The sequence below is a fragment of the Oncorhynchus keta genome, chromosome 17, assembly GCF_023373465.1.
Source record: "Oncorhynchus keta strain PuntledgeMale-10-30-2019 chromosome 17, Oket_V2, whole genome shotgun sequence".
NCBI classification, from domain to species: Eukaryota; Metazoa; Chordata; class Actinopteri; order Salmoniformes; family Salmonidae; genus Oncorhynchus; species Oncorhynchus keta.
Window position 1 is genome coordinate 27,702,619 of NC_068437.1, and position 22,115 is coordinate 27,724,733.

General features: G+C 40.1%; 2 protein-coding genes, 1 long non-coding RNA gene and 1 other non-coding gene across 5 annotated transcripts in view; 3 read left to right on the plus strand and 1 right to left on the minus strand.

Annotated features, from left to right (window-relative positions):
* alpk3a (alpha-kinase 3a) overlaps positions 1 to 6,009 on the minus strand; it is a 22,296-nt gene extending 16,287 nt beyond the window's left edge. Inside the window, exons 1-5 of the mRNA XM_035791121.2 lie at positions 5,870 to 6,009; positions 5,231 to 5,510; positions 4,203 to 4,324; positions 1,576 to 1,693; positions 11 to 1,421 (exon numbers count right to left, since the gene is read on the minus strand). Of these exons, the coding sequence (XP_035647014.1) occupies positions 11 to 1,421; positions 1,576 to 1,693; positions 4,203 to 4,324; positions 5,231 to 5,370 (1,791 nt within the window). The 5' untranslated portion in view covers positions 5,371 to 5,510; positions 5,870 to 6,009. The remainder of the gene's footprint in view (positions 1 to 10; positions 1,422 to 1,575; positions 1,694 to 4,202; positions 4,325 to 5,230; positions 5,511 to 5,869) is intronic.
* LOC127908234 (uncharacterized) lies at positions 91 to 4,177 on the plus strand. The gene is made up of 3 exons (XR_008066428.1): positions 91 to 231; positions 1,292 to 1,504; positions 1,632 to 4,177. It is a non-coding gene; the product is annotated as an uncharacterized LOC127908234 (long non-coding RNA).
* Positions 6,010 to 6,828: 819 nt separating the features above from the next.
* malt3 (MALT paracaspase 3) lies at positions 6,829 to 21,191 on the plus strand. 2 transcript variants are annotated; one of them, XM_035791122.2, is made up of 15 exons: positions 6,829 to 6,979; positions 7,837 to 7,926; positions 8,051 to 8,175; positions 8,285 to 8,423; positions 8,557 to 8,732; positions 8,940 to 9,036; positions 9,760 to 9,801; positions 12,316 to 12,519; positions 14,230 to 14,407; positions 14,542 to 14,616; positions 14,706 to 14,833; positions 18,038 to 18,187; positions 19,048 to 19,202; positions 20,165 to 20,287; positions 20,440 to 21,191. In XM_035791122.2, the coding sequence occupies exons 2-15, from the start codon at positions 7,908 to 7,910 to the stop codon at positions 20,770 to 20,772; spliced, it is 1,944 nt and encodes a 647-aa protein (XP_035647015.1). In that variant the 5' UTR covers positions 6,829 to 6,979; positions 7,837 to 7,907; the 3' UTR covers positions 20,773 to 21,191. The 2 variants fall into 2 exon arrangements, with proteins under 2 accessions (XP_035647015.1, XP_035647016.1); XM_035791123.2 differs by having other exon boundaries at positions 12,316 to 12,510.
* Positions 21,192 to 21,782: 591 nt separating this feature from the next.
* Positions 21,783 to 21,854, plus strand: trnah-gug (transfer RNA histidin (anticodon GUG)). The gene has a single exon. It is a non-coding gene; the product is annotated as a tRNA-His (tRNA).
* Positions 21,855 to 22,115: the final 261 nt, after the last annotated feature.

Consider the following 22,115-nt stretch of genomic DNA (forward strand, 5'->3'; position numbering starts at 1 on the left):
AGGTACTTACCTCACTGAGGGCTGGAGGGCCAGATGTGGGCACTGTCTCTGTACTGCTGCTGATCATCACCTCCGGACATACCTCCTTCTGCTCAACATGCTCCAGTGAATCAGGCACACTCTCTGGTGCTCTTCTGGGAGCTGGCGGGGGTTCTTCTGAGTGTGAAACAGTAAATCCATGCTTGTGTTCAGCTGGGTTCAACCTCTCAAATGACGCTAGCTGCTTGTGTGGTACGTTAGTTTTTGGTGCTACTACTGCCATGGGCACTGTCTCCTCTGTGGGGTTTTTATACACCTCTGGGTGACCATCTGGCTCCTGTGGATGGGGAGGGCTAGGGTACGGCTGGGTTGGGGCAACTGGATGACCTCTGTCCTTCTCCTGACCTTTCACATGATGATCAGAAGAAGCATGATCCTTCTTACTCTTACCAAAGAAAAAGTATTTGACTGAGTGGAGCACATTGGAAAGTGTTTCCTGAATGTGGTGGTAATCTTGAGGATCTCCCTCCTTATGGACATGCGTCTTAGCCTCCATTCTGACCTCTGAGGCAGTGTTGTTATGTCCTGTTGTCCTTTGCAACTGCTCTGCCTCTCTTGCTCTCTCAATTGACATTTTCTCTCTTTCCTGTTCTTCTCCAAGCATCCTCTCTCTCTCCGCCCTTCCTCTTTCTGCCCTCTCTCTCCCCTTCTCCTCTCTTTCTTTCTGTTTTTCTGAATTTGTTTTAGGATCTGTAGTAGTAGTATCCATTGCCTCCATTGCCACAGTTTCCTCCACTCGTGCAGGGAACTTCTTTTCTTCAGCAGTCTGTGAATGAAGGGTCTCTGACAGAAATTGAGCCAAACTTATTCCTCCATCATATGCATTTTCACTTGTGCCCGGTCCTGTATGACTACTGTTACAGCTAACAACCCCAGAATCTATACCATTTGAGATCTTCATCTTTTTTTTGGCAAAGATTTCTGTGGTTGGGGGCTTGGTGGTGGCAATCTCCACATTGTCAAAGTCATTGTTGGGAGTCTTGCTCCCATTCTCTGTAGTCGTCACTGGGGCCGGTTCACTGACTTCAGCACTGGCCCCATTAGGTTCTACAGCCACTGCCCCCTGGCTGACTGTGTTCTCCTCCCCATTCGGTGGTGAAGAGAGGGCACTTGGGATCCGGCGCTTCCTCTGAGGGGCGATCGGGCTGTTCTGGAGAGGCTTCTGTTCCTGAGGATCTTTCTGGACATTCTCATTTCCCCTTCTCCTGCTCTCCTCCAACTCCCTCTTCTTGTTCTCTGCCTTCTCTTTCAGCTTGCCAAAGAACCTCTGGTGGATCTTGAACTCGCTCATGGTGCCCACCTCCAGAACCCCAGAGCAGGAGACAATGCCTTTGCTGTTCCTGGCTGAAGCCTGATAGATGGCTGCATCATCCACTGTGCAGCTGGAAAGAGAGAGACTCAAATCATTTTGGGAACAGTGCAGGCACCATTGAGCACAAGAATACACATCTTCTAAACCCAAATTGTAATTGTTGAATTTCGTGACATTTATTATCTGGTGTAAATTGTGTATGGTATTCTCATTGCCTTACATACTTGTAAATTTGGAGTGTGTGTGTTTTTCCATTGCGGCCAATTTCATATTTTGGAAGACCGCAGTATCGGTCCAACTCCATGTCGTCTCTGTACCACGTCAGTTCTGGGGCTGGGTTTCCTGTGGACATCACATGGAGATGGTAAGTTGAAGTCAGAAGTTTACATACACCTACGCCAAATACATTTAAACTCAGTTTTTCACAATTCCTGACATTTAATCCGAGTAAAAATTCCCTGTCTTAGGTCAGTTAGGATCACCACTTTATTTTAAGAATGTGAACTATCAGAATAATAGTAGAGAGAATGATATATTTCAGCTTTTATTTCTTTCATCACATTCCCAGTGGGTCAGAAGTTTACATACTCTCAATTAGTATTTGGTAGCATTGCCTTTAAAGTGTTTAACTTTAAACGTTTCGGGTAGCCTTACGCAAGCTTCCCACAATAAGTTGGGTGAATTTTGGCCCATTCCTCCTGACAGAGCCGGTGCAACTGAGTCAGGTTTGTAGGCCTCCTTGCTCGCATCCTTGCTTGCCCACTAAATTTCTATAGGATTGAGGTCAGGGCTTTGTGATGGCCACTCCAATACCTTGACTTTGTTGTCCTTAAGCCCTTTTACCACCATTTTGGAAGTTTTCTTGGGGTCATTGTCCATTTGAAAGACCCATTTGAGACCAAGCTTCAACTTCCTGACTAATATCTTGAGATGTTGCTTCAATATATCCACATCATTTTCCTCCCTCGTGATGCCATCTATTTGTGAAGTGCACCAGTCCCTCCTGCAGCAAAGCACCCCGAAACATAACAATGGTCATTATGGCCAAACAGTTCTATTTTTGTTTCATCAGACCAGAGGATACTTCTCCAAAAAGTATGATCTTTGTCCCCATGTGCAGTTGCAAACCGTAGTCTGGCTTTTTGATGGCGGTTTTGGAGCAGTGGCTTCACCCTTGCTGAGCGGCCTTTCAGGTTATGTCGATATAGGACTTGTTTTACTGTGGATATAGATACTTTTGTATCTGTTTCCTCCAGCATCTTCACAAGGTCCTTTGCTGTTGTTCTGGGATTGATTTGCACTTTTCACACCAAAGTATGTTAATCTCTAGGGGACAGAACGAATCTCCTTCCTGAGAGGTATGACGGCTGCGTGGTTCCATACATGTGTACTATTGTTTGTACAGATGAACGTGGTACCTTCAGGCGCTTGGAAATTGCTCCCAAGGATGAACCAGACTTGTGGAGGTCTACAATTTATTTTCTGTGGTCTTGGCTGACTTCTTTTTATTTTCCCTTGATGTCAAGCAAAGAGACACTGAGTTTGAAGGTAGGCCATGAAATACAACCACAGATACACCTCCAATTTACTGAAATTAAATAAATTAGTCTCAGAAGCTTCTAAAGCCATGACATCATTTTCAGAAGCTGTTTAAAGGCACAGTCAACTTAGTGTATGTAAACTTCTGACCCACTGGAATTATGATACAGTGAGTTATAAGTGAAATAATCTGTCTGTAAACAATTATTGGAAAAATTACTTGTGTCATGTGTAACAGTATAGCTTCCGTCCCTCTCCTCGCCTCGAACCAGGGACCCTCTGCACACATCAACCACAGTCACTCACAAAGCATCTTTACCGGGAACAACTACTTCTCGGTCTCAGAGCGAGTGACGTCACCGACTGAAACACTATTAGCGCACACCCGCTAACTAGCTAGCCATTTCACATCGGCCGCACATGCACAAAGTAGATGTCCTAACCGACTTGCCAAAACTATAGTTTGTTATCAAGACATTTGTGGAGTGGTTGAAAAACAAGTTTTAATGACTCCAAACTAAGTGTATGTAAACTTCCGACTTCGACTGTACATCACAGACATACAGTGTAAAATAATAACCTGGTTAAAAACTCAAAAAAACTATTTTTTATTAGATATAGTTTCATGTTTATCTCTCATTAAGATTATGCCCGTATGATCATTATTTTAATTTCTAGGTTACCATTGAAGTATGAACACAGTAGCCATTCGCTGTTTTTTTTCAAGCATCTTATGAATTAATTAATCAGCAATAAAACAAAAGGAACAGAAAGCTTTGAAAGGAAATTGTATCAAGAACAAAGGCCTGTTTCAGACTGCTGCGTCATGGCAGTGTTCAAGGCCACAAGTTCTGCTGCTGTGGTTGAGAAGGGGCCAACTCAGATGCCGGGGGGAAGGAAATAGCAAAACCTGCTTAGATTTTTAATCCTATTTATGTCTTGCCTCTCTGCGCCAACATTATGCCATTGCTAATTTAGTCTCAGCTGCCTTTACTTTTTTAACAGTTTTATTTTACTTTCGCATTAATGAATAAGCTATAGAAGAAAACATAAGAATAAGCAGTCATAAGCATTTTAAAGTAACTTTTCTCTTTTCATTGTCTTCAATTGACGTTTATATATGCATTACCTTTCTCAATTCATGTTTGCATCGCTGTTCAGAAGTAGGTTTGTTTCTCTGCTTTGATTTCAAACTAACCACAGAATGACTAATACCATCGCCTACTCATAACTATCTAAAGCATTCAAACACACATACGCAAATGCAAGTAATTAGGTCAACTCTGATGGAGGTTGTTTAGTGTAGGCCTACCTGTAACCACACATGTCAACTTAACATTACAGTTCTCTGACACGGCCTTGGATTTTAAGGTGGTCTCAAATACAGGCTGGGTGTCCTCAGTCAGCTGAGCCATCACACCGAACAATGTACTCCTGGAGACAAAAAATGGTGCTTTAGCTTGTGTGTCTGTTCTTCAGGGCATGTGCTGAAGTACTTTCCAATGAGAAAGCCAATATTTCAAGGATCTTTTAGCCAACCATTATTCATTCTTCACTTCCCACTGGGCACATAGTGGTTGAATCAATGTTGTTTTCACGTCATTTTTACTAAATTACGCTGAAACAATGTGGAATAGATGTCGAATAGACATCATTGCACAGAGTGTTGTTTATTCCAGGGAGGGGAAGAAGGCAGTTCATGATCATTACTGATTGTGAAGGAAGATTGAGATTGCTCTCTCAAATATTTTACATTTCTTAGCAGTTGAGAAAGTGACATGGAAACAGTGCCTATAACGTTGTTGAAAATATACATATAACTTTGTATGAATTAAATTGTATATCAACGTTGATGTCCAATAACATCAAAGAAGTCAATTTAACATATTCACTTACAGCATTGTTAAAAACAGGTGTAGATTTGCTCTTTCAATCTTGGGTGTAACCGGGAAGGGTGGTTAAAATGTTAGAAAGAATGCATTACCTCGATGACCTGATTTGAGAATACATAGAGGAATTCATAGAGGAGGCGAATAAAGGCATCTCATCAGTCATATTGGTGGTTTTATGTCTTAGATTATTTTACATGGCTCATTTGTATTTATAAAGTAGGCTACAAATGAAGAATACTTACCGGTATTCTAAGAGCTGTACTTTTCTTTAGAATACTGAAATACTGTTGCATGGTTATTACTTGCCATGTAACATTTGCATTTTGGACTAGAAAAGGCTCCACAGATATGTTGAGATGGCCAAAGTATCTAATGAATGTGTGTGGTGGACAGAGTCACACTGAAATGCCTAGAGTCGTAATGAAACAAGGAAGAAGAGGTCATCTACCTGTTTCCGGGCCTGACATTGGAGAGGTAGTTGCAGCTCTCCAAGCGGCCATTCGAAGAGCTGACCTCCTCCTCATTGTGGCTGCCGCCGGACCTCCCATTGCCAGAGTAAGAACGGGTCATTGGTCTTCTAGAAGTCATTGTCCACTCAACAGATATTCCCAAAAATATAAAGGAAAAGTGTCTACTACAGAAGACTGGTCCTTGAGTAAAAAATGCTCAGCTTGGCATGGATCAAAGCCCCAGTTTCAAGTTGCAGTGTCTTACCGATGTAAGAGTTGCTGGAAAAGAAAGGAGAAAACAGCTGTGAATACTGAAAAAATGTGATCTAGATTAGTCTTTGGGAAACCTTTCAACAACTCAAATAGATCCTTGAATAAAAAATAACATGTATGCACCTTTCTCAAGCAATGTAACAATTATTGAACTAAAATATAATTCAGACAGTGGGTAACTGCTTTCCTTTGACCAAGTTAAGCAGTTGCAATGGAGAATGTTATAAATAGGAACTGCTATCAGACTCTACAAAGGTTTTTAGGAGTCAAACATAATCCTTAGACATTATTTTACAATTCAGAGGTGAACATTGAACTCAAAGACTTCTTGGTTGAAAGAAAAGTGTATAATATTGTGAACTTACCAATTATAGGCTTTTCAGTGTCCTTTGGAGCCTGATTCCCAGCAGCAAAACTCTGAATGCAATTGTCAATCATAGGCGTGCTTGTGGTGCCATCAGGACACTATTTATAGCAGACCTACAAATAGCCGCAAGTGCACATCACATTTTCCCAAGCTAGCCTTCAGACATATATTCAACAAGAGAAGGCTAAAGGTAATGTCTGAGGAAAAATCTATACATTTCAAATTGGAAGAATGTATGTCAAATAAATATCACAAGAGATAACAGACCATTATACACTATCATAGTTGACCACGCAAGGTCATGTTAAACATCCAACCTCTTAACATGTTGACAACAGTGAGTATAGACTCATATTTCGGTGGGACACTGTGTTGGTGGCAGACTTGTTGCAAAACACTAATATGTTGTGTATCCAGGGATACTTTTTGTCAGTGTGCTTACCCAGGGGCGGCCCCCATTTGATACTGCCTACCACTAAAGAGTTCTTCCAAAACACCCTTGAGAATGTGGGTTGTAAATTCATCCATCTGATCACATTGCTTAATTTTCCATTGCCTGCTTAGGTTACCTTTACACACTAAGCACAGAGGACTACCAGCAAAGTGGGGCATTACATAAAACATTGCTATTTAATTCAATCCCAATTTAAACTAATAAGCACAAGAGTAATTTCATAAAACCGAAATACGTTTCATATAACGTAATAAGCCTATTTATTTCAAAAGGGATAAGGCGGGAGCATTGTTGAGCATTTTGAGAGACTTCAAAAGTGAAATCAAAATGAATCAACCTTTTAGATGTCTGTGCTATGTTATTGTTGTCCACGTGTGACTGTTGATCTCGTTGTGGATAACTATTTCCCTAATTTAATTGCGTTAGTATTGCATTTCATAAGATATTTTATATGATAGGGCTCATATACTACATATACTACGGTAAAGGGCGGGTATCATTGTTCCGGGAAAAAAGGATGTCCTTTTATTTTTTTTATTGAGATAAAGTTTTGAGGATTCTCGGTTAGTTAAATTCTCGACTGTAGTTTATTTGAGGCAGTCGAATGAATGCTCTTACAGTGTGGCATTTACATGGTGTTTGGTCGCAGTTCAGGTATGTACAAAACATTGATATAGGTAGCCTACACAATAACCCTCTCTAGCCATAGAAATGTGTTGGATCACTTCTTCTATAATCATACTATTTGCGTGTTTGTTCTGCTTGTTCCCCTTCGTGTTTACCAAAGACTTCTATATTTCATTTAATGTAAGAATACCTCTCACAATTACAACAATTAACATAGGCCTAGTGATTTTTTTCTATGACAATAATATATGATCAAACACTAATAATTGTAAAACATATTTATGTGCCTTCTTGCTGAAACAACGCAGCACATTATGGGATGAGTGTGCAGACAGGAATGTGTGGTGGTGATTCACCTAAGTTTATAGGCTACTAATGTGTGCGTCAGGACATTCTTATTGGTCAAGTAGTATACCATATAACTAACAGTCACAATTTTGAGCTGTAGACTAGTAGTGGACATTGTTCAGGTCTAAATTTACAGCCATTAAACTGTAGAACTGTACAGCATATTGATAGTAGCATATACTTGTTACTACTCTGTAATAAGCAATTTTCAGGAAGATGATGATGGACAACTGTCCAGATTTGGTCAGCCAGCACAGATTGTGTTGTAAAGATGCTAGCCTCCAGTCTATTTCTCTGGAAATAGATTAATTGTCTTATGGTGATTGTCACATGTACAGTTGTAAAGTGGGAAGTGGGCAGAAATCTGCTAGTCATACTTGCCAATGCACATTTGTTCCATTGTGTCCACAAACATAGTCATGGCCCTTATCAGACATCAGCTCCACGTGTTCCTGTGATTTTTGGCTGCATCTTGATTTGTGTTGGTTGATACCCAGTCTGATGCCCATATTTTGTATTTTTTTCACATCTTACAGGCAGCACAGTGCAGGAATGACCAGAACCGACTATACTTGAGGTTTAGAAGCTCCTATTCCACACTGAAGTAATGAAAAACATGATCAGAGGTGTGAATTTTCCCAATTTATTTTGCAAATCAACTATGTTCTGTGACCTTTGATCAGTACGCTGACATAACATTATTTTTTAATAACAATTCTGTAATATAATGTTATCACTTTCCATTTTCAGACCTTGTCATTGTGCAGCATCCTGTTTCTGTGAGTGTACCACTGAACTATCAGGTGAATCTGAGTGTGAGAGCAGAGGGGACAGGTATCCTGAACTACCAGTGGTTCAAATCTGATAAAGAGGAGGTATGTGGTTGTGGAGGATTTTTGTCATTCTTGTCTGACACTGTATTATGTTGTCAATTTATAGAGTAACACAGTGTATAACCAATGAAATGGCTAATGTTTTTTTTAGGTATTTGGTGCAACCAGAGCAGATCTGACTGTCACAGCCCAGAGGTCTCAGCTTTACATTTGCCGAGTGAATGACCAGTTCTGCAACTGTGTGTTCAGTGAATGGGTCAAAGTAAAGGTCCCGGACATTGCTAAACCAGGTATATGAATAGTCTATATTAGTTACTAGTTATAAGATAATATGTTTTCAATGCAGATGTTTAAACTTATTTGATCATTGCAGAGAACTATTTTGCATAGAATGTATTAATATTGCATTTTTGATTTCTTTAGGTCTCCCAGTAGCCTGGCGAGGGGAGCTCCATATCGCTGTACACCCTGCACCCCAGACTGTCAGACAGGGGCAGAGACTCACCCTCAGCTGCTCTGCCTTTGGCATTCCTATCCCACACTACCAGTGGTACAGAAATGGACATCCTCTGCTGGGCAAAACCACTAACACATTGCAGGTAACTCCAGTGTTTAATTACTCCTGCACTGATGTCATCGTATTTACTCTGTCTTGACATTTGATCTGGCTGCTTCAGCAGTCCTATGTAAACATTGCAATTTAGAAGAACTTGGTTAATATTTAACATACGGTTTGTTTTCTAGAATAGTCTTATGTGCATGAGTAGAGCCAAACATTAATGGGAATGTGTTTGTGTCCCTTGTAGATACATAATGCAGAGGCAGACGATAGAGGAACATATCTCTGCTCTGTGTCCAATGTTGAAGAAGAAAGATGGACAGAGCCAGCTGATGTTGATATAGGTAAATGGAAATATGATAGAGCTCGAAGGGCATCTTTGCAAATAATTAGGAAGGAATGTTGTTCTTTGTAGGAAGTCAACCCACTGTGAATGATGTTGTAAAATGATGGACTCTATCTTTTGTGAATGTGTCTCTTTAATTATATATAGATATAGTGAATATGAAACCCAAAAGTCCTTCATAGAAGCACATGACAAAACAATAACAACAGTTATTTGTTCAGTGGCATGAGCTTTACTATTAACATTTTCTATTTTCCCTGATGAAGTCTACCACATAATTCACTGTAAAAGTAATTCCGCACGTTTCAATGAGCTAGTGGAATAGCTGTGAATATTTCGATTTCTGCACATGTCTCCCAGTACCTTTGTACAAAACTATCAAGTGGGTCTTTCCATTCTGCTGAGGATTTAAGGTACTTTCCCTTTGTTAAAGACAGAAATGGTAGGAAGTTGTCAGGCTCTCAACAGTGGGCAGGGTTGTATAGACAACATCTAAATCACTTGAAATGAAACTAGCCTTTGGATGTATGTTCCCCTTTTGCATTTGAATGTGTTTTCTACATTTTGACTCAACCAGTCTGAAGTAAAACGGAGGCCTTTAACACACTCATATTGCTTTTGATCTTGTTTGTTGTGTTTGATTGACAGATTGAAGTGTGATGTGTGAAGTTATGCACTGATTTCAACCTTTGTTTTTCTTTCTTTTTTCCATTTTGTTCAGAGCCATCTAATCAACTCAAAGCCACAGCTCCAAAACTCACAGGTATGGCTCGGTGTAAATAAAGTATTAGTGTAAATAAAGTATTTGTAATTTTTAGAATGCAGTTTGAGCATTTCCTCATTGAAGAGGGGAACTGTTGTAGCAGTATTATCGAATATACAGCACCAGTCAAAAGTTGACACGCATACTACTCATTCCAGGGTTTTTCTTTATTTTACTATTTTCTACATTGTAGAATAATAGTGAAGACATCAAAACTATGAAATAACATATATGGAATCATGCAGTAACAAAAAAGTGTTAAAGTTGCTACCCTTTGCCTTGATGACAGCTTTGCACACTCTTGGCATTCGCTCAAATCAAATCAAATTTTATTTGTCACATACACATGGTTAGCAGATGTTAAATGCGAGGTAGCAAATGCTTGTGCTTCTAGTTCCGACAATGCAGTGATAACCAACAAGTAATCTAACTAACAATTCCAAAACTACTGTCTTATACACAGTGTAAGGGATAAGGAATATGTACATAAGGATATATGAATGAGTGATGGTACAGAGCAGCATACAGTAGATGGTATCGAGTACAGTATATACATATGAGATGAGTGTGTAGACAAAGTAAACAAAGTGGCATAGTTAAAGTGGCTAGTGATACATGTGTTACATAAGGATGCAGTCGATGATGTAGAGTACAGTATATACATATGCATATGAGATGAATAATGTAGGGTAAGTAACATTATATAAGGTAGCATTGTTTAAAGTGGCTAGTGATATATTTACATAATTCCCATCAATTCCCATTATTAAAATGGCTGGAGTTGGGTCAGTGTCAATGACAGTGTGTTGGCAGCAGCCACTCACTGTTAGTGGTGGCTGTTTAACAGTCTGATGGCCTTGAGATAGAAGCTGTTTTTCAGTCTCTCGGTCCCAGCTTTGATGCACCTGTACTGACCTCGCCTTCTGGATGATAGCGGGGTGAACAGGCAGTGGTTCGGGTGGTTGATGTCGTTGATGATCTTTATGGCCTTCCTGTAACAACGGGTGGTGTAGGTGTCCTGGAGGGCAGGTAGTTTGCCCCCGGTGATGCGTTGTGCAGTCCTCACTACCCTCTGGAGAGCCTTACGGTTGAGGGCGGAGCAGTTGCCGTACCAGGCGGTGATACAGCCCGCCAGGATGCTCTCGATTGTGCATCTGTAGAAGTTTGTGAGTGCTTTTGGTGACAAGCCGAATTTCTTCAGCCTCCTGAGGTTGAATAGGCGCTGCTGCGCCTTCTTCACGACGCTGTCAGTGTGAGTGGACCAATTCAGTTTGTCTGTGATGTGTATGCCGAGGCTCAACCAGCTTCATGAGGTAGTCACCTGGAATGCATTTAATTACACAGGTGAATTTCTTCCTCCTTAATGCGTTTGAACCAATCAGTTGTGTTGTGACAATGTAGGGCTGGTATACAAAAGATAGCAATATTTGGTAAAATACAAAGACCACATTATGGCAAGAACAGCTCAAATAAGCAAAGAGAAATGACAGTGCATCATTACTTTAAGACATGAAGGGCAGTCAATCTGGATAATGTCAAGAACTTTGAAAGTTTCTTCCATCTAGCACTATGATGAAACTGGCTCTCATGAGGACCGCCCAGAGAAGACCCAGAGTTACCTCTGCTGCAGAGGACAAGTTAATTAGCGTTACCAGCCTCAGAAATTGCTGCCCAAATAAATACTTCACAGACTTTAAGTCTCAGGGTCATCTCAACATCAACTGTTCAGAGGAGACTGCGTGAATCAGACCTTCATGGTCGAATTGCTGCAAAGAAACCACTACTAAAGGACACCAATAATAAGAAGAGACTTGCTTGGGCCAAGAAACATGAGCAATGGACATTAGACCGGTGGAAATCTGTTGTTTGGTATGACGAGTCCCAATTTGAGATTTTTGGTTCCAACCGCCATGTCTTTGTGAGAAGCAGAGTAGGTGAACGGATAATCTCTGCATGTGTGGTTCCCACTGTGAAGCATGGAGGAGGAGGAGTGATGGTGCTTTGCTGGTGACGCTGTCAGTGGCTTATTTAGAATTCAAGGCACACTTAACCAGCATGGCAACCACAGCATTCTGCAGCAATACGCCATCCTATCTGCTTTGCGCTTAGTGGGACTATAATTTATTTTTCAACAGGACAATGTCCCAACACACCTCCAGGCTGTGTAAGGGCTATTTGACCAAGAAGGGGAGTGATGGAGTGCTGCATCAGATGACCTGGCCTCCACAATCACCCGACCTCAACCCATTTGAGATGGTTTTGGATGAGTTGAACTGTAGATTGAAGGAAAAGCAGCCTCCATGATTCCATATGTGTTATTTCATAGTTTTGATCTGTTCACTATTATTCTACAATGTAGCAAATAGTCAAAATAAAGAAAACCCTGGAATGAGTAGGTGTGTCCAAACTTTTGACTGGTACTGCATGCAGTTTCATGTTTCTACAGTTTAATTAGCTGTTCTTGTACAGTAAATTAACCCCAATTACTAATTCCACTATGGTCTTTCCATTCAGCGACTGACAAAGTGGCCCTGCTTATTGGTAACCTCAACTACTCCCACCACCCGGACCTGATGGCCCCCACTATGGATGTCCATGAGCTGGCCAACCTGCTGCAGCAGCTGGGCTTCAGAGTGGTGTCTCTTCTGGACCTCACCAGGGAGGAGATGCTGGCAGCCATTGACAAGTTCATTCTTCTGCTTGATAGGGGTGTGTATGGTGAGTTTAACATTGTACAGTATTCTGGTGGTAACATTACAATGGAAAATGTATTTTGAATTGAGTTTTTTTCAGAGACTCTAAAAAGCTAACGATGAGAGTAATACTATTCCCCATCTCAGATAAATAGGTGTAAATGTATTTTTTAAAAGTATATGTTAAGTGGAAATTAGACTTCGTAGTCTGGTTAAGTTCCCTTTGAACTTATTCTACTCTTTTCCGTTGAACTTGTTGAGGTCACAGTTCATAATTCTATGCTGCTGTTTTGAGATCTTATTAGTAGCTTGGTGTGAGTGTGGTTTAGAAGGCAGATAAGAGGTGGAAAGGAGAAGCATGGGTCTGTAGTGTTTGGTGTGAAAAGCCTGGCTATTTATAGCCGTTTCTAAAGTCCTGTGATACTTCTACTTTACAGAATTATTTAGCGCCTGTAAAGGGCTTTTAGCAACCCAGCAAACTGTCAGCTTATCTCCCTTTTATATTTTAGTCAAATAAATAAACGTTCACACTGTTATTACAGGCACTGAGCCATACACATTACATTTTATTTGGTATGTAAGCATTTTTAAGAATGTATAACTTTCTGCCTCATCTAATACAATACATACAAATCATTAAAATCCAGACAGAAAATATTTACACAAGAAGCAATCTAACACAGTCAAAACTCTCCGTGTGTGTTGTTGGCTGTTATAGAAAACGAGGTCAGCTTAATGTGAAACTAAAAAAACTATCTAAAAAGTATCAACTTGGCTTTCTATGAGCTTTTAGGACCTGCACAGTTGACCTGTTTCCGCTGGACATAATACCTAGAAAGCAAGCAACATAATGGCTTGTTGATAAAGGATAGGGTCAGTGTTGTGTGATATTCTACACAGTATATCTTTGATCAAATGAAACCGGCTAAAACATGGAGCCTTGTTTGACAGATGCATAAAGAGTATGAAACATGTAGCTACTGCGGCTCTACTATGTCCTACTTTCATTGCTCTGAAAACCCCTGACCTTTTTCATGTGCAGTTTCACCCTTTCTTCTTCCTTATCTCTACCTCGCTCTGAACGGGAATATACACTTAGTGTACAAAACATTAGGAACACCTTCCTAATATTGGGTTGCACGTCCTTTTGAGCTCAGAACAGCCTCAATTTGTCGGGGTATGGATTCTACAAGGTGTCGAAAGCGTTCCACAGGGATGCTGGCCCGTGTTGACTCCAATGCTTCCCACAGTTGTGATAAGTTGGTTGGCTGGATGTCCTTTGGGTGATGGACCATTCTTGATACACACGGGAAACTTTTGAGCATGAAAAACCCAGCAACGTTGCAGTTCTTGACAGACTGTATACCATGCACCTTGCACCTACTACCATACCCTGCTCAAAGGCACTTAAATATTTTTTTCTTGCCCATTCACAATCCATGTCTCAAGTGACTCAAGGCTTCATCTACACTGATTAACAAGTGACATCGATAAGGGATCATAGCATTCACCTGGTTAGCCTATGTCATGGAGCAGGTGTTCATAATGTTTTGTACACTCAGTGTACTCTTCTTGTGTTCTGAATGTACTATTTTACACCTATGAGAGACTTGTCTTTCCTGTGTTCATCTGATGAAGTAAATGTGATCAATGGTAACTAACTCTAAATAGTAATTTTGGTGTATCACTGAAATACATTAAAAAAATACCTGTAACGTTATGATATCCCCTACAGCCCTGTTCTACTATGCTGGTCATGGGTACGAACGTTCAGGGAGGAACTACCTGGTGGCCATAGACGCTCCACAGCCCTACCGTCCAGAGAACTGTGTCTGTGTACAGAGGGTCATGCGCATGATGCAGGAGAGACGGACTGCATTGAGTGTGGTCTTACTAGACACCTGCAGAACATGGTAGGCCTCCTCATGTTACTGTTTGTGGCGCTACATCTTGTACAACTATTGTACAAACAGTATTATGATTGTGGAAGGACTAAAACAGGTGTTAAGTTGTATATTCGTGTTAAGTTGTATATTTGTATTTTAAGGTACAACCAAGATTGCATAACTTCTGAAATCAGGCCCTTGGTACCCATGGGAAACACAGTGTATGGATATGCCACGTATGTATTTTTTGTGTGTATGTAACAACTTATTTTATGAGTGTTCATTCATGACCTGACATCTAAATGACCTACTGCTGCCTTAAAAGATGTGAAGATGCAGAAGCGTATGAGGTGCAGGACGGAGGGAAGAGCACTGGGATCTTCACCAAGTACCTGAACAAGCACATTCTGCAGCCGGAGAAGGTCACTCACGTCCTGGAGCAGGTCTCTGAGGGTCAGTGTTATTGGATGATAGGCTTTGCTCTTATAGTATGACGGTGGCTTTGCTTATAGTACTTCCCTCAGTCTGTGTGGCTTTGGAATTCCAGGATGGATGTTTTGACATACTGTTAACACCAATCCATGACTCATATGGGAAACCCCTGTATTTCTTTTGACCAAAAAATACTAGATATTACCCAAGAAAGACTAAATTCCCTGCTAATGACTCTAGGTGACTCTGGGTTCTATAGCTCCTCTATATGAGATGCATAATATAGTGTCTGTAAACTGGGTCAGTGTGGAAGTTGTTGTTGGATGAAGCACAGACATTTTCACATCCTAAAGGTTCAATGCAGCTGTTTTTATCTCAATCTCAAATCATTTCTAGTTAACAATTAATTTCCTTACTGTGATTGTTTTTAATTAAATGGTTTAAAAAAAGAACAAAAAATTCTTAGCAAAGTTCAATTTCTTAAGCAAGAATTTAGCTTGGACTATCTGGGAGTGGTCTGAGAGAGGTTTGGAACTCTTTATTGGTCTATTAACTAATTTACCACCTGGTGATGTAACCAGGCAGGCCAAAACTCCATCCCATCAACACAGGATGAAATTTCAGGCGGTCTTTTCAAACAGCTCTTACACTAAAAGGACATTATCATAATTTTCCACAGAATTATTCCAACCTCAGTGTGGAAATATATATAAAACACAAGTAAATCACATTTTTGACTGCACTGGGCCTTTAATGTTTCTCTATCACTAACTACTCCCACTGGTTCAGCAGGTAGCAGTGGGCGGCGCTTGGAGGGCTGCTTGTTTTGTTTGTTTCATTCCCCAGCACGAAATCAAAGTGTCACTCAAAGGGGGAACTAACAAAGAGTTACTGACCAACAACCAAAACAGATGGGTTTTATGAAGGGTTCTGAAAGACACTCATGGGGTTGTCCACTGAAAGTTGAATAGCAACAACAACTGGAACCTAAAAGACACCCACCACGAGCGCACAATACATTTGCCCAAGAGGCAAACAAAAGAAAGACCCACACCAAAATTAAAGACAGGAATCAAACCAAAATCAGACAAAGGAACGCTTTTCTATAAACACACCAACTAAAGGTGTTGACCCTCCACATCTCTCAAGGCAATTGGAGCACTGGGCCAGCCACTCTTGAATAGCACCTGGGCCAGCACAGGTGAAACACCTTCCCACTAACGAGACGGAAACCAGAACAGGTGCAACACATACTGAGTAACGAGGTGACACCACTCAGCGCCCCCTACGATCTATACGTGCTAAAGTCTAACCTCAAAACATAATTGGAAAAACCAAAATCTTAAATAAAATAACATTTGATTGGTCACATACACATGTTTAGCAGATGTTATTGCGGGTGTAGCGAAATGCGTGAAAACCTGTAACATGTTTGATGGGTCTCTCTGGTAACATGACTTTGTGGGACAGAGCTGCATTAGCATGTGACCTCATTCTCTGGAAATTCACACTGTTGGTCAGAGCACAGCAGGAAACCTGAGAGCAGTAGAGTTAAAGACAGCTGCTCTGGCGTGTGTATGTACCCCCCTACACTGCTCTCCTGTGGTCAATCAGCTCCAGCTCCAGTGATCCTGCATAACTTAACACAACCCATCCAAGGAGGTGGTGGTAAAGTACTGCTTTGGTTGACTGATGAATTACCAGTGGCTGTAACGGTTGGACCTCAGCACAGAAGCTCACGGCTTACATAAGACATATATTTACTGCACCGTTATTCACTGGGACATTGTGAAAACAAACGTGACACAATACATTTTATTTCAGGTTTACAGCTACATTTCTGGAAGTGTAATCATGAATAAATCGTGAATAATGATGAGTTAGAATGTTACAGAGAAATAAATATCATACCCCCAAAAATTGCTAACCTCCCCTGTTATTGGTAATGGTGAGTTAGCATGTTTTGGGGGCGTGATATTTGTGCATCTGTAACTTTCATTAATTCATGGATATCAGTAATCATGGTAGCATCCACATTCATATAGAAGTGTTGAGAAGCATATTCTATGCATATTTACAATAAAAGTGACTCCACAATAAAAGTGGCTCCAATACATTATTTACCATTAATTTCTATTGGGCACAACATAATCCAAAACACAACCAAAACAAACTAAATGCAGCCAACACGTTTGTAGAGTCACAAGCTTGAGGTAGTCAATACATGCTAGGAATATGTAACCAAATACTAAACGTTTGACTTAATTTAATTTTCTAAGTGAATTTGTTCAAATACTTACGGGGGGACTAGATACATAAAGTGCATTAATTTCTACACAATAAAACAGATATGTATGAAAATACCCTTGAATAAAAGGTGACGTTTTGTACTGCAGGGATCATCAACTAGATTCAGCCGTGTGGCCGATTTGTCTCTTGAGCTCATGGTCGGGGGGACGGAACATAATTACAAATAATTTGTAGACTGCAAATTGACCTCAAGAAGCCCAAACAGATATAAAATTTGACTAAAACATAATAATTTCAAACATTGCTTACATTTGTGCATGATCTCATCTCTCTATTATGCGTGGGAATACTTTGTCTAACTGTTGCATTTATCAGAATCGTATTTTAGACCTTAAACAACCTTTGCTAATTCATGTCTATGAAATAATATTCACTGAAGTGACAGATCATGAGACCATGTTCCCAGAACCTCATTTGAAGAATTATGATCTATTTCTGTCCTCGAGTTATTTATTAATGGAAAAATAGTTGATGATGAACTGCTGTTCACTCAACTCTAATGGAAACATAGCGAAGACAGCTTGCTTAAAATATGTACTAAAGCCATATCCTCTGCAAGGCTAAGAGTAAGCCTGTATCCAGGGCCCTGAATAGGGTTTCAGTGTATCAGTTGTCCCTTTTCAGTTGTCCCCGTAGGCCCTCATTGTAAAGAATATTTTTTTCTTAGCTGACTTGCCGAGTAAATTAAGGTTACATTTAAAATGTAAAAAATGTCAACTCTGGCCCACAATGTCTTGTACATGTCTGTCATCTAAACATTTCACTCTTATTATCCACATGTTTATAATTTCAGAGCCTTTACATCAGTCAAATAGTATTATTATTTTCATTTCAGTCCTACTATTGAACCTTCCTTAAGAACAGCTGTTGCCTTGGCAGCATAGGCTAACCTTTAACATTTACCCTGTTCCTCAGATCTAGGCAGAGACCCTCTGGTCACAGGGAAGCAGGCGGTGGAGATCAAGCACACGCTGAAGGAGCCTCGCTCCCTTACAGATCCGGTCAGGACCACCGGCCACACTGGGGAGCTACGTCTGAGAGATGCCTGCTGGAGACAAGCCAACGGTAAGTTTTTATACCACAATATCCGCAATCCAGACCCTTTTTCCACAATAAAGGGTAATCTAAAGACACTATTGATAAATTATTGTGTGTATGTCAAGTGCTGTTCTTATTTTAGATGCATTAGCAATGGTATGGTGTGTGATTTTCTCTGACATACTGTAATATAATTTTCTTGCCCTAAACTAGTCTTATCAAGAAAGAGGAATAGCAATATGTTCCCTCCTCCCTACACCCCTCCAGTTCTGCATGTGATATGGATGTGGCTGTTAAAAACAGTGTGGTTTAGCATGAGTCATGACCATCACACCACCATTCAATAATTGACAGTTTAGACAGCGAACTTATTTGTATATTTAAAGTCAACTATAAGCTTATTTCACTCACAGTATATCAGTTGTATACATAACAGAAGGGAATATACTTTTGTTGTCCCCCTGTCACCTAGGAACTTGCTTATCGTGTATTATTTATTCAAATAGAATGTTGTCATCACTGAAGTTCTTGAAAATCCCTATGTATATTTTGGCCTCAGATTTTGAAGAACAAACTCCTACTGTAACCTTTTTCAAGGACAAGGTAACATCTGATAAAATAAACTTTTCTGATAACATGCCTGGTTAATTCTCTTATCTAGTCTGTCTCCTAGAGATAAAATTAAATCAAATAAAAATGTATTAGTCACATGCTCCGAATACAACAACAACAACCTTACAGTGAAATGCTTACTTTCGAGCCCCTAACCGACAGTGCAGTTTCAAAAAATATGGATACGAATAAGAGATAGCATCCTATGTCAGATGCTTTCTGACATAGGATTTGTATCTTAAAACTGCCTTTCCATGTGATATCATCCCACACAGAGCTACCACGTCAGAAGCTGCTTATTTTCCCCTGTGGAGTTGAGGTGGAGGTCAGCTTCTCAGCCTTGTTCTCTAACGTCATGGTTGCCTTCGGCACAGTGAAAACTACTGGCCCCAGGACCCAGGACTGCACTGTTACTCTGAGGAGCACACCTGTGAGTCACCTCTTCACGCTTACTTGTTGATACCTGCCACATCATGTAAAGGGCAGGGTGTGGTGAACAAACACCCACTAATCAGAATTTTGATTTAGTTGCATAACTTAAATGACACTGCAGCTACACTCACAACAAAACTGAAAACAGAATGTTAAGAAAATTTTTTGAGAGAAGGTTCTAAGAGTTGGTTCTGCAAATGGTGTCTGAACTATTTAAGTTTGTGGTCACAGCTCTCAAGGCTAAAATTGTCGTATAGATATTTATCTGAACCTGACACGGCATAACTCTTTGCAATTTTGAATGTTTATTGCTCATAAAACTAAGTTTTATATGTAGAGAACATGCATGTACAAAGGTTGTCAAGAGCGCAGTATCATCCCCTCCCCATTCTAGGGTATATCTTATGCACAGCACACTTATTGGCACAGGTCTGCCTTATGCAGTGTATGCCCTCTTGGCTTTCACGACAGCGTAACACAGTCATTGAATGATGTTTCCCATTTACAAGAATGTTGGCCCATATATAGAGTTCCTAGCTGTAATAAATGGCCGAAGTGAGAAACAAGAGCAGGAAATTGGTGCACAACCGCTTATCAAGTGTTTGCATCTGTGGTGTGACTCTTTGGAGCATACTGACACCTAGTGGTTCAATGCATTATTTTCCCCGTACACAAAACCATTATACCATGTATGTGTAACCTTTATTTAACCTGGCAAGTCTTACTTACAATGACAGCCTACCAGGGAACAGTGGGTTAACTGCCTTGTTCAAGGGCAGAACAACAGATTTTTACCTTGTCAGCTCGGGGATTCATTCCAGCAACCTTTCAGTTACTGGCCCAACGCTCTAACCACTAAGCTACCTGCCACTCCATGTATAATGTGTATAATAATAATAAGTGGGTGTGACAGGTTTTGTTGTAGTTGCCTGATGTATTTGATTCCCAACCTCTGTCTAGGCAATGGAGGATATCTTCTCTAGTCCTGGCAGGTCAGGTGAAATGGACTCTCTCTTGCTAAACAACTTGGTTGCTGAAAACCCTGACTGTAGCCTCAGACTTTGTGGCCTTCAAAAGCTCCAGGTATGCTTACTTTCTGCGTCCTCATATTTAAAATTGAAAGTATTCAATAATATGGTAGAACGGTTTACATTTTGCAATCTATCATTTATTCAATGGTTAACTAAAAGTATGAATAAAAATCTACATTCTGTTTTTTTCTCTCTGTTCCAAAGGGATCCTTAGTGATAAAGGTGGACCTACACTATACCCACACGGGCAGCAAGCTGCGGCTGCAAGAGAGCAAACAGCTAGACATAGGAAAGCCTTTGGTAGCATCTTGTGATCAGTACAGGGGACAGCAAGCATTGGTGACCCAGAGACAAGAAGGTGCCCCTTCCCAGAGTATGGGCCACGTTTCACACAGCAAGCAGCCCCCACGTCAAACACTGGGACAGCCAGGTCGCCCCTTCACCAGGAAGGCAGAGTGTGCTGCCAAAGTCCCTACAGCAAGGAGCAACGAACCAGAGGAAAATGATGAGACTGAGCCTCAAGACTTTACCTTCTGATTTCCGCTCTCCACGTCTTTGGAAAAAGGATAGTTTAGTAGTAGTAGTGACTAGAGTAGTCAATAGGATATTTGCTGTTTAGGCTTAAAGCAATGTACATAATTAAATCAGCATGATACATTCTATTTCTCTGGTTAGGCTACATTTCATCAGTTTAATGATGGTTATGAGGTGTGTGTGTCAGTGTGTGTATACATGTGGCATGTGAGTTTGAGGAGATTATCTCCTGGATTATGTTCCTCTCTTAAAGCACTATTCGGTTTTTAGTTCTCAGCATGATACCCAAGCAATATTTATTCTTAAATGATCACAGTATGAAAAAAGCTGACTTTTCTACATGCTTGTGAATAATAACAATAATAATACACATTTCAGCTCTTATGTACCTGTATGTAACTATTAAAATGAATGAAATACCATTTTTAGGACTGTATTATTCAAGATTCATTTATGATTAACACAATTTGTGGTTTTATATTTGAACTACTTTAATATATTTATTAATATATAGCCTATGTTAACCGTATTAACAACAATCCTACAATTCAATACAATTTCCATGAACTGAAAGAAAAAATACAATAATTCAGGCAAAAGACAAAAGTCAAGAAAGGTTAGCTACAATAAACATCATATAAGCAGACATGATGAGCAGATGAGGAACAATAGGATATTAGCTAACTAATTCCATTTGCAAATTTGCATAAAACTAAGAAGAATCCTAAACATTTATGACTGAAATGTACCAAACAAAAATACATATCTAAATAAAATGATTCAAATAGTTTTTAAACATGGTGTCACATTTTCAGATTCAATTGTCTCTGGATAGTTTACTACACATAGCATTCGACATTTGAAAGGTCTATAAAATGCATAAAATACTATCATTACCTCATAAAGAAAAAGTAATCTAGCTAGCTCACTAGATACAATTTTGTCAATTTATGCCGCTGCATACTGGGTTATAAACCTAATATCTCCAAAAGTTATACAAGCCCTGGTAGCTCGCCGTGATCGTATAGTGGTTAGTACTCTGCGTTGTGGCCGCAGCAACCCCGGTTCGAATCCGGGTCACGGCATTGCGAACACAATGTCACGGCAAAAGGGTAGATTTTTTTCTGGATTGTCTTGTTCTTTTTTTTAAGCTTCAAAATGTTTTATAAATTATCCTCGTTCAGTCATTGCTTGTCGAATCAATTTTCCGAACACAGCGAACCTATGAAGTCGGCTGTAGTCATTCATATGAAATGTGTTATATGTCCGCTAGGGGGTGGAAGAGTCGCTATTCGATAATTGTTGTGCTGAGACTATTGTGCGAAAAGCCATCAATCAAATAAATC